This window comes from Cryptomeria japonica, chromosome 10 (assembly GCF_030272615.1).
Source record: "Cryptomeria japonica chromosome 10, Sugi_1.0, whole genome shotgun sequence".
NCBI classification, from domain to species: Eukaryota; Viridiplantae; Streptophyta; class Pinopsida; order Cupressales; family Cupressaceae; genus Cryptomeria; species Cryptomeria japonica.
This window is the reverse complement of record NC_081414.1, coordinates 106,582,482-106,595,262: the sequence shown is the minus strand read 5'-3', so window position 1 is coordinate 106,595,262 and position 12,781 is coordinate 106,582,482. Positions and strand designations below refer to the sequence as shown.

General features: G+C 32.1%; 1 protein-coding gene and 1 pseudogene across 1 annotated transcript in view; both read left to right on the top strand.

Annotated features, from left to right (window-relative positions):
* LOC131072655 (uncharacterized) overlaps window positions 1-9,185 on the top strand; it is a 13,992-nt gene extending 4,807 nt beyond the window's left edge. Inside the window, exon 10 of the mRNA XM_059212242.1 lies at window positions 8,928-9,185. Coding sequence (XP_059068225.1) covers window positions 8,928-9,185 — 258 coding nt within the window. The remainder of the gene's footprint in view (window positions 1-8,927) is intronic.
* Window positions 9,186-9,223: 38 nt separating this feature from the next.
* LOC131072654 (uncharacterized) lies at window positions 9,224-11,546 on the top strand (annotated as a pseudogene).
* The last annotated feature ends 1,235 nt before the right edge of the window (window positions 11,547-12,781 follow it).

The following is a 12,781-nucleotide window of genomic DNA, read 5'->3' as shown; positions in this document are numbered from 1 at the left end:
ATCATTCATCCACCATTATTATGAATTTCATCTTAAATTAATCCTACTAGTTTTGCAACTTGCAAATAAAATTACATATTAGAGATAAAAGTGTATGAGAGTATGAGGTACATAATTCCTTCCATATAAATAAATCTTATGGTCATCTACTATAGAAAAAAATAAAGGAGGCAATATTGGAGATATGTTCAACTCAATCAGTTAATCAACAAACAAATTTGTATTGAAGACGAAAGACACTCTTATCAAACCTCAAGAATTAAATAAACTACACAAACTCTTCAACTTTGTTGATTTATAATAAACTATTCAATTCACAATAAACGAATTCAATGTACATCATAGCATAATATTAGTTTTCTCAATCAAATTCTATTTGCCAAGAACAATAACTTGGTATTAAATTCAACTAGATCATATTTTGTTTATTCACAATAGTATTCTCAATCTAGAAATAAAAAACAAATGTATTCATTACATTTGTAGGGATTTTATTTCAGATTCTACGGTCCCTATCTTATCTTTTTGTTTTATCTTCATTGTATGCTAGTATTTTTAATCTAAATCGAATCTTTAATTTTATAATGTTTATATAAAAAAAATTATATATATATATATGTAATGTATGTATGTATGTATAAACAGTCCGATTCACTAATATGTTTTACCTTTCTTATTCTACTAGTTAATATTTTAAGCTATTATCCCAACCCTTACACAAACGAAAAAGAAAGATGATTACACATTAGCTATATAGTCAATAATGCATATCAAATCAAGCATTATATATAAAAATAAATATTTATAAAATCATAACTAAATATAATTTTAATAAATAGATTGACAGAAAGTTAATGATGGGCTATAGACTAATAATTATGTGATTTGAATATTAAATATAAATATTTGTAGTATTTAGTTAGTTTCACATAATCTTCTTCTGGATGTAAGTGCCATGTGTCACAAATATTGGTCAACCAAAAAGTAGGATAAGAATCACCTACAAACTGAAATGAACTTGTCACCAATAGAGAAGCAATATAAATACTATGAAGCTAGAGAATTAATTATATGCAAAATAAAGCTAGTTGAATATACAACCACAAAATGGTTATTATAAATATAGGTATTTAAGTATAGGAGAAGCTAAGAGAATGCAGGTATCTCAATCCTATCATATAAGACACAAAATATAAATGATCTAATAAGGCTGAGTATATAATTAAAAATTGGACCTAATCAGAAAAATACGTAGGTAATATGCTATGTTCACACCAAAAAAACCCATTCATCACAAATAAAGAGATATGAAAACATACAAAAAGTGGGTAAAGGACCCACAATGTATGCTTAAAAACTTCTGTAGTACTTGAGCCTCCCAAAAATTAAAACAATTTTTTTTATATATGTATGTGACATTATAAGCAACTTCCTAATATGCTATTGAAATTTATCTTAAGTTGGGTCTTATGCAGCTGAGTATAGCGTTTATTTCTATATCAAATCGAATGGAAAATACTATTTTTTGGCCACCAAGTTAATATTATTATCTATTTCTAACTTCTGGTATGGGTTTCCGAAAGGATCCTAGCCATTGATATAGTGCCACAATTTACCTCCTGTATGGAATTAATAGTATTAATGTAGCTAGCATCATGCAACACACTAAATATTTTTTTCAGATAACAATTGGATTTCTTTAAAGCCTTTATTAATGATGGCACAAATTTATGAGTTGTAAATTTAATTGTAGTACTTTTATGCCAGCATGTGATAGTATGAATCTATATTAATTCAAATGATATGAGACAAAAAATAAGTACAAATGACCAAACTAAGTCTTAAGTATATAAGTGTAAATAGTACCTAATTAGAATCTAATTAGGTAATAAACTATGTTCACACCAATAAACCCTTTCAGTGCAACTTTTGAAGTATGATAAGATTCAAAGCTGCAAGAATAATAAGATAAGTCTTTCTATAAGAAAATGCTTAGTTACTCATATAGGAACCAATAGACCCCTTCATAGGTAGAGAGAAAGAAAACAATCCTATATAAAAAATATCTATCTAAGAAAAGAAGAGAGGATGAAAATCATATGTAAAAGTGCACCGAAGGAGTACTTGACATGACAACGACATACCTACATATATTGCGAATATATGATGGCCGAAATCCGACCATATAACCACTAACAACGGAAATATTATGAGATCATTTTTTAAGATTGGATAACATGGGTATCAAAAAATCTCCCCTAATATGGTTTAAAGAGATTGTGTGGGAAATCAATATACGAGATAGAACATATATGGAAAAATAAACCATGCCAACAATCAATCCAAATATATGGCCATTTTCTATATGTGATGCTTATTTATGATTTCATCTGATGCCCATGAAGTGTGGCAAGAAATGAATATTCCTAAACTGCTTCACATTGTTATCTTACCAAAAATTTATTTCCCTTTGTTAAGGATGGTTATTGAAGTTATAATTAAGAAATCCATGGCTTCAAAATGACACGCTCCTCATATATATAAATAAATTTTATGAAAAATGGAACCCTCATAGCACCAAAAATTTGTTTCGATCCTAATACTAGAAAGCTCACTTAGAGTTATCCAAAGAGAGAAACTAGGATGCATCCCTAGATATTTGAGACCTATCAAAGAATGCAAAGTGCTAATAAAAAAAAAAGTCCCTGTTTGTAGAAAAATCCAAACTTGAAAACCAAGCATAATTCCTTGCAAACATATACCTATGAGGAAGAGGAGTAATGCTAAAAAACAGATGACTCCACTGAAATGGAAGATGAGATGAAAGATGAAGTGAATCCAAAAGATGATAAAAGAGAGAGAGAGAGAGAGGAGAGAGAGGAGAGAGAGAGAGAGAGAGAGAGAGAGAGAGAGAGAGAGAGAGTGAGAGAGAGAGAGAGAGAGAGAGAGAGAGAGGAGAGAGAGAGAGAGAGAGAGATAGAGAGAGAGAAGAGAGAGAGAGAGAGAGAGAGAGAGGAGAGAGAGAGAGAGAGAGAGAGAGTGATGAGGAGAGAGAGAGAGAGAGTGAGAGTGAGAGAGAGAGAGAGAGAGAGAGAGAGAGAGAGAGAGAGGAAAACATTCAGAAATGAAAAAATCTCCATTGAAAATATTTGACCATAGAATAAGACTTGTAGATATGAGGGCAAAACTGTTATACATGATCTATTTGTGGAGATGGAGATTGAAAACTACACTTAAATTGGAAAGATTTCCATGGATGAGGGTCAATAAATTTTACAAAAGATGATTTTCTTGGTGCAAAGAAGAAGCCAATATATTCACAATGGAAATTGATAACAACCATACCAGCCTTCACTCTTTTTGCATTCAAGGGATGTATAATCTTGAAACAAGTGAAAAGAGATAAAATCCTATCTAAAGTTTACATACGAATTTTTTGCTCCCAAAACCCATGTTTAGATTGGATATGTACTCACTTTTGGATCCCATTGGATGTGTCTATTAACCATATTAGCAAAGGAAAGAGAATCATTCCTGAGAAAAATGGCCATTTGCTTGTTTAACTAATCAATAAAATTGATTTCTCTATATTCCAGTAACAAATATGGGAGCTAGAACCAAAAGGGAATAATTTTGATGGAGGTAAGAGAAGGATTAAAGTTCTAAGACCAACTTTGGGTAAAATAACCCACACCATCTATAAACCATTTAACTAGTACCACATTATAATAATTTTCCTAACTCCTTGTAGGGTTTGAGCTTATTGTGTTGGTCTAAAAACTTTTTAAAAACTAAGAATAAGAAAATTTCTTATATCTTTCATTTTTACCTATCTATCCACAAGTATCTCTATGCATTTAATTGAGTTGAATACCATATTTTTGTTTCATTGAAGTAAACAATTAAGTAGCTACATGGAATGTGCCTTACCATATACTAGTGCGGTGAAATAATTCATGAGTAAATTCCATTTAAAATCACCCTCTTTTTTGTGGTGTCTTGTGTAGCTTGTCAAATCTATCTTTTTAGTTATGAGCATTATACTTGCATTCACTCAACTATACTATACCAGAGGACTCAAGATAGAGAAATTTTGAATAATAAAAAAAAATTGTCATAGATGTTGGGATTCGTTTGCATATATACACATTAAAATTATCAAAAACAAATGGTATATTTTGATGATAACATGAAATTTCATAAGATATGACTTGTATATATAATATGATGAAACAATTGAATTCAAAGGCATCATCTAGCTTCCAATCTAGGTGGGTACAATATTAGAAACTTTGTTTCATTTAATTGATGTTAAGCACTCATATAACATTCCTCATGGTCAGCCAAGGATCCATGCCATGTAGGAACTCATATCAAAATTCCATAATCATATCAAATCCTCTATAGAATAGTGTAGAAGTGATATTTATTATCAATTCTAATCACTTTGATTACTATATGTTATTGGAAGGTACTTACAAAAACTCCCTCATCATCCGATGTGATTTCATCATTCATCCATCATTATTATGAATTTCATCCTAGATTAATCCTACTAGTTTTGCAACTCGCAAATAAAATTACATATTATAGATAAAAGTGTATGAGAGTATGAGGTACATAGTTAATTCCATATAAATAAATCTTATGGTCATCTACTATAGAAAAAATAAAGGAGGCAATATTGGAGATATGTTCAATCAATCAGTTAATCAACAAACAAATTTGTATTGAAGGTGAAAGACACTCTTATCAAACCTCAAGAATTAAATAAATTACACAAACTCTTCAACTTTGTTGATTTATAATAAACTATTCATTTCACAATAAATGAATTCAATGTACATCATAGCATAATATTAGTTTTCTCGATCAATTCTATTTGCCAAGAACAATAACTTGGTATTAAATTCAACTAGATCATATTTTGTTTTATTCACAATAGTATTCTCAATCTAGAAATAAAAAAACAAATGTATTCATCTACATTTGTAGGGATTTTATTTCAGATTGTATGGTCCGTGTCTTATCTTTTTGTTTTATCTTCATTGTATGCTAGTATTTTTAATCTAAATCTAATCTTTAATTTTTATAATGTTTATATAAAAAATATTTTGAGTGTTATATAAATATATAAACAGTCCTGATTCACTAATATGTTTTACCTTTCTTGTTCTACTAGTTATATTTTAAGCTATTATCCCAACCCTTACACAAACGAAAAAGAAAAGATGATTGCACATTAGCTATATAGTCAATAATGCATATCAATCAAGCATTATATATAAAAATAAATATTTATAAAAACATAACTAAATATTAATTTTAATAAATAGATTGACGGAAAGTCAATGATGGGCTATAGACTAATAATTATGTGATTTGAATATTAAATATAAAATATTTTTTAGTATTTAGTCAGTTTCACATACTCTTCTTCTGGATGTAAGTGCCATGTGTCACAAATATTGGTCAACCAAAAAGTAGCATAAGAATCACCTACAAACTGAAATGAACTTGTCACCAATAGAGAAGCAATATAAATACTATGAAGCTAGAGAATTAATTATATGCAAAATAAAGCTAGCTGAATATACAACCACAAAATGGTTATTATAAATATAGGTATTTAAGTATAGGAGAAGCTAAGAGAATGCAAGGTATCTTAATCCTATCATATAAGACACAAAATATAAATGATCTAATAAGGCTGAGTATATAATTAAAAAGTGGACCTAATTAGAAAATATGTAGGTAATATGCTATGTTCACACCAAAAAAACCCATTCATCACAAATAAAGAGATATGAAAACATACAAAAAGTGGTAAAGGACCCAGAACGTATGCTTAAAAACTTCTCTAGTACTTGACCTCCAAAAAATTAAAACAATTTTTTTATAAATGTATGTGACATTATAAGCAACTTCCTAATATGCTATTAAAATTTATCTTAGCTTGGTCTTATGCAGCTGGAGTATAACGTTTATTTCTATATCAAATCGAATGGAAAATACTATTTTTTGGCCACCAAGTTGATATTATTATCTATTTCTAACTTATGGTATGGTTTCTGATAAGATCCTAGCCATTGATATATGCCACAATTTACCTCCTGTATGGAATTAATAGTATTAATGTAGCTAGCATCATGCAACACACTAAATATTTTTTTCAATAACAATTGGATTTCTTTAAAGCCTTTATAAATGATGGCACAAATTTATGATTTGTAAATTTAATTGTAGTAGTGTATGCCAGCATGTGATAGTATGAATCTATATTAATTCAAATGGTTGTATTGATTTCTCAACATGGATTTTAAGAACCTCAAGAATAAATTATGTGGATTTGTCTATTCCCAAATTTGAACATTTGAATTATTATTCTCAGACTTTTGGATATTGTAGAAACAACATGATACAGTCTACTTCTGTCTATGATATAGTATTAGAATATTTAAGGTTGTGCTAAAAAAATCGACATGGGATTATTGCTCTAGAATTGTAGTACTATATTCATAATGATCCCTCAATCACGAAAAGGGACCACAATTAATCAAATTATGCTAATAGTTTGAGGTCCATTTATAGGAAGAAAAATTTAGGAATAATGAATAATATTATATAATAAATTAACCTCTACTAGCATTTTATGCCCACCCTCCTTTGTGGTCCATTAGCTATAGATGATATGAGAGATCCTAAATAGACCAACTTCGACAAGTTTTAAATCAGCCCTTTGCATCTACCCTTTGTTTTTTCCAAGGAAGATAGTGCTTTGTTTGGGATTGTACTTGGTGGCTTATTTTTGTAACAAAATGCCACCTTACAAGAATGGATTGTTCTTCACATTGAACCTATTATACCATGTGGCTATTATGATCAAGCATTGGTAGATGTTTGCAAGGGGAACATACATGTTAGCCCATATTTATAGTAACATGCATGTGATATCAATTCTAATGACTTAGGATAATTTATTTAATGTCTCCATAGAATCCAACAAATGAAGTAATGATCACCTACATTGAAGGAACCTTGATTTCAATCTACTGAGTGTTTTGTTGATACTTTGTGTTCTACGACAGAGGAGGGAGACCGATGACTAGAATAATGAGTCACACCAACAATATGAGCTAACACAACTATCTCCCACTTTTTGATATTACGAAGTGCCTTGCTGTCCTGATTATATGAATCTATAACCCGAGGGATCTTAAATAGCCCTCTAGTATTTATCCACCTTTGCAATTATTAATTCTTATGCCACCACAATATTTCAATAAATTATTCAAATCACACCCTACGCGTATGAAATACTTCTGACAATAGGAAATCATATTAATGTTTAATTACTATATCAAAGCAATAATTTGGGATATTTGACTCCTTAAATTAACCCCTGAAATCATTAGATAAAATTGTCTGCATCAGATTTTTAACAAGTTTGGTTTAGCTATGGACTCTATCACGAATCCACCTTGTTGGAGAGCTAGGTTTTCGTCTAGCTCTCCATTAAAATCTTGAAGAGTTTCATCTCCAAAAATCACAACCGTTTATCAAATCATAAGCATGTCCTTGATACAACCCTAGGATCGCCTTATAAATCCCTCCACGAAACATCTAGAAGAATAGGTTAATTGGAGAACTTTATCAAATAAAGTGACCTTATAATAATATTCTATTATTTTATTATTAGTTAATTAAATTAATTAAAATCAGGCCATCGTGTGAATATTTATTTATATTTTGATAACTTAATAAAAGTAAATTTGTTGCCCCATATTTGAAATACCCAAAATTTGAACTTCAAATTGGTCCTAATGTTGTATCAAAACCCAAATAAAATGATGAGCATGTGATCTAATGTTGTCAATTTAAATCCACATTTGTGATTAATCATAAATATGCCGGTCAAAATGTGAAAAATGGATGAGTTCTTAAAATTACAAAGAAGTGAGTGAAATCGCTTTGTGAGTCTATCCTAATCATCATTTTTTGCCATATGACCAATTTTTTCCTCAACCCATTTCACAGTTTGCAATATTTTAAATTTTCAAATTTTGATGTCCCTCGCTCTAAAAAGATTGAAATTCCCCACCCTAGGTTTCTTCACGAGGACTAAATGATGGTATATGCTCATTTTCCTACCTTGAAGGCATGTGTCAAATTTCAAAGCCTAACTTCTTACCAACGGAAAGAGAAACCCAAGCCCCAACTAGAAAACTAATAAAAAAAACTTGCAAGAAGAAAACTTTAGAGAGCCCAGAGACAAATCAATTAAAATCAGCCCATCGGGTAAGATTCCCCAACATATTGAACCGCGATTTTGGCAGTATCAATAGGAACACCCCCGAGGCCTCAAAAAAATGATACACAACTTTTCCCATAATGAGATGGAGAGACCTCTAAACATGAAAAGGTGACAAGAGTTAATGCCTTAAAAGATGACATCCACAATCATGAAAGTCATTTGAAAGAGATCATTACAAAATCGCCAAATAAGATATTTTTTTATAATAAAAAATATTCATAAACAGATTTTTTTTATTTAACAATAATTTGATTCAACAACAAATTTAGAAGAAAAAGAATACGTATTCATATATATATATATATATCTTTTATTTAAGAATAATCCTAGAAGAAGAAAAAAATACATATTCATATATACATTTAAAAAAAAGTTATTTGGAAGTAGACTCGCTTAACCGAAAGGCCCGTAAAATAAAATTTTATTCTGTGTCGAGTGTGGATGCCATTTCAACATTAAAATTGTGAATATTAAGTAGGAATCAGCTCTGACGTGAACCGGCGTAGGAATTATTATTTTGGTGCTGACGAGCGTCCCAACGGGACAAGCACTAAAGCAAAACCTGGTGATTGTCCGTCCATATAACACTTCCTATTCGCTACATTCGTTTTAGTTTGTCTGCATCGTTACTGTGAATTCTGTGTTTGTTATTGACCATTTGGGTGTAATGAGAAGTCTCTATTCAAGCATAAACAGGCAACTCCTTAACCAGAAACCGCCGGCTCCTGTCACTATAAGCAGGCAGCTAGTTAAGCACGATGAGGAGGACCTGTTTCGGCTCGTAATTTGCTATATATATTCGTTTAAGTTGCTTCAACCCAAAACATGTTTGCAATTGAAACATGCTACGAAATGGAGTTCCATTCACTGAAGTTGAAGTTCGGATTTTTGTGTACAATTCTCGTAGCAATGGGTTGCATTCTAGAGGGAGGCTGTGCTTTAAGAGTTGGTTGGCACGCAGGGATGCCAGTAGCGATTCTCGGGAAGAATTTGGAGAGATCTGGAATGACTAATTCATTTGTTTCAAGTCTAAGTAAAGCTTCGTACGAGGCATACAACTATACCCAAGTTCTGAACCATTTTGGATACACGCCAGAGAGCTATCAAACCTTTCCGCAAAGATATTTCATAGACAAGTCCAACTGGGGCGGTGCTCAAAGTAATTCTCCCATATTTGTATGGTTGGGTTCAGCAGTTGACATCACACACGACTTGGACACGGGCATCGTTATAGATCAAGCTCCTAACTTCAAAGTTCTTGTGGTGTACATAGAGGTAGTATTGCAGTTTCTCGTGCTTCTTATATGATATTACAGACTATTTTTTTTGTATGTATGTAGTTAGGCCTAATTGTGGCAAGGTATGTGTGTAGCACCGTTATTACGGGACGTCAATGCCATTCGGGGGAAAGGAGGTGGCGTATGCAAATGCGAGGGTTATTTCACATCCACGCAGGCCTTGGCCGATTATGCGACCACCATTGTGGATTTGAAGAAAACATTAAAGGCGGAGAACTGTCCAGTCGTCGTGTTTGGTGAAACCTATGGTGGAAGTAAGCTTTCTTTCACACGAGCTTATATTTTCTAGTGTTGAATATATATGGGATTCAGCCATTGAAATGGTGCATCCTATAGTGCTAGTATGATTTTTTTCACATGAACCCAATTTCTCTGTTTTAAGTAAATTGGAATGGTATTGTTGCAGTGGTAGCTGCATGGTTTCGCCTCAAGTATCCGCACCTAACAACCGGCGCCCTCGCATCATCTGCACCTATCCTTCACCTCGACGACACCGCTCCCACTAATAGTTCTGCCAGCGTTGTCACCAAAGATTTCAGAGTATGTTCATTCATCTGCTGAAGAATTAATGTGAATGAATCATTCATTCATTAAATTTGACTCTTGTAAATATGACGCAGGATGTAAGCGACGTGTGCTACAGAAGAATTAATGAATCGTGGGACATGATCGACAAAATTGCATCTACCTCTCAAGGATTGCTAAGCCTAAGCAGACTATTTAACTCTTGCGAGTAAAGTAACAACAACGCATTCCTTATTCCTTACAATAAGTATACTTGAAATCCAAAACTCTTGACTGTGTATTACTGTCACCGCCGCAGAATTTTTACGGATACGGGCGCCCTGGACGACATGCTTGAATTTATGTACATCCACGCAGCGGGGTACGATTTAAAACACGTTGAAGGGGTAAATACGCTTCCCAAACCTAGTCTATTGCTTATTATTTCTATTTGCTAACCTCGGCTTACTGCAGATCTGTAACGCTATCAATAGCCTACCCGAAGGAACAGACACTGTTGTTAACAGAATAGTTGCTGCAGCAAATTACATGAACGAAGGCCAGTGCTTGGATTTGAGTCCCGCGAATCTCACTTATTCCGGATGGAATTGGCAGGTCTCTGATTATTCTTTCTCTTAAATATTAGAATGAAATTAAATTAATTTGCCCGTCTAACAGTTTTTCTTAACCCGCAGTTTTGCACTGAAATGGTGTTTCCAATAAGCGATCCTCCTGGCACGATGTTTTGGCCCTACCGCTATGATTTCAACTCCCAATCCACGGAATGTTACAATGTTCACGGCGTCCTCCCACGCCAACACTGGGCAACAACTGAATTCGGAGGACACGTATGTAAATTTTAATCTACTATCTAGTTTTGTCGAAAACTTTTACAGTTAAGCTATATCTTTGTAAAATTTTAATTACTGTTAAGTAGAAGACGACTTGGTTTGAGATTGATATTTATGAAGGTATCTTTGGTTACATTTAACGTGCAGGAGATTACAAGTGCGTTGAAGGACTTTGGAAGGAATATCATTTTTTCAAATGGGTTAAGAGATCCGTCAAGTAGTGGAGGGTAATTGAAACTTCTGCTGACGTTTCATGTCCATTAATCGTTTTGTTCCTTTTTGCCTTCTTGCTAATTTAGTTCACTGGGCATGTTGTGAACGGAATTACAGTGTGCTGGCGAATATTTCTGAAAGCATTGTAGCTATTACCACTGAAGAGGGTAAGTTTATTCAGAATGCATTTTCCCTTCCCCAACAATCGCAAGGAAATAATATCATCTTACAAGAATTGAATGTCATGCAGGAAGGCATTGTGAGGACATTAAACCAAGTGCTACTGACGATCCAATGTGGCTGAAACTGCAACGACAGAAAGAGATAATGATCATCCAAAAGTGGATTAACCAGTATAAACATTAATTCGACTTGTTTACCTCATCCAGCGTTGTCGTCAGCATTTAATAAAATGATTGAGAAGTGGCGATTATTCAGGTCTTTCATAACAATGTAACATCAAATATAATAATCCATTCTAAATTCAAATCGTTTGTTTGTTTGTCATTTTTCTACTATTACATCATAAAAAACTTATTAAATCTTTACAATTAGAATGGTTTCGGTTGTTTCGCGTATTATTACAATTAGAATGGTTTCATTAGTTGTTATAGGCTATATCTATGAATTAGTTATATAGTTTAACTAAAAGAAATAAAGTATAAATTCTATGAGGTTAGAGATTTCATTACATGTCAAATGAAAGTAGTACAATATACGATGAAGAAATCTTTGTATAAAGACAAATATGATTTCTAAGAAAAGTTAACATAGTGATAAGTGTCTTATTCATATGATATGAGACAAAAAAAAGTACAAATGAACAAACTAAGTCTTAAGTATATAAGTGTAAATAGTACCTAATTAGAATCTAATTAGGTAATAAACTATGTTGAAACCAATAAACCCTTTCAGTGCAACTTAGGAAGTATGATAAGACGCAAAGCTGCAAGAATAATAAGATAAGTCTTTCTATAAGAAAATGTTAGTTACTTATATAGGATCCAATAGACCCTTCATAGGTAGAGAGAAAGAAAATAATCTATATAAAAAATATCTATCTAAGAAAAGAGAGAGGATGAAAATCAATATGTACAAGTGCACGAAGGAGTAATTGACATGACACCAACATACCACATATATTGTGAATGTATGATGGCCATCCACCATATATCTAGTACACGAAAATATTATGAGATCATTTTTTAAGAGTGGATAACATGGGTTTCGAAAAATCTCCTCAATTATGGTTTAAAGAGTGTGTGGGAAATCAATATGCGAGATAGAACATATATGGAAAAATAAACCATGCCAACAATCAATCCAAATATATGGCCATTTTCTATATGTGATGCTTATTTATGATTTAATTTGATGCCCATAAAGTGTGGCAAGAAATGAATATACCTAAAATGCTTCACATTGTTATCTTACCAAAAATTTACTTCCCTTTGTTAAGGATAGTTGTTGAAGTATGAATTAAGAAATTCATGGCTTCAAAATGACATGCTCCTCATATATATAATAATTTTTATGAAAAATGGAACCCTCATAGCACCAAAAATTTGTTTCGATCCAATACTAGAAGCTCACTTGAGTTT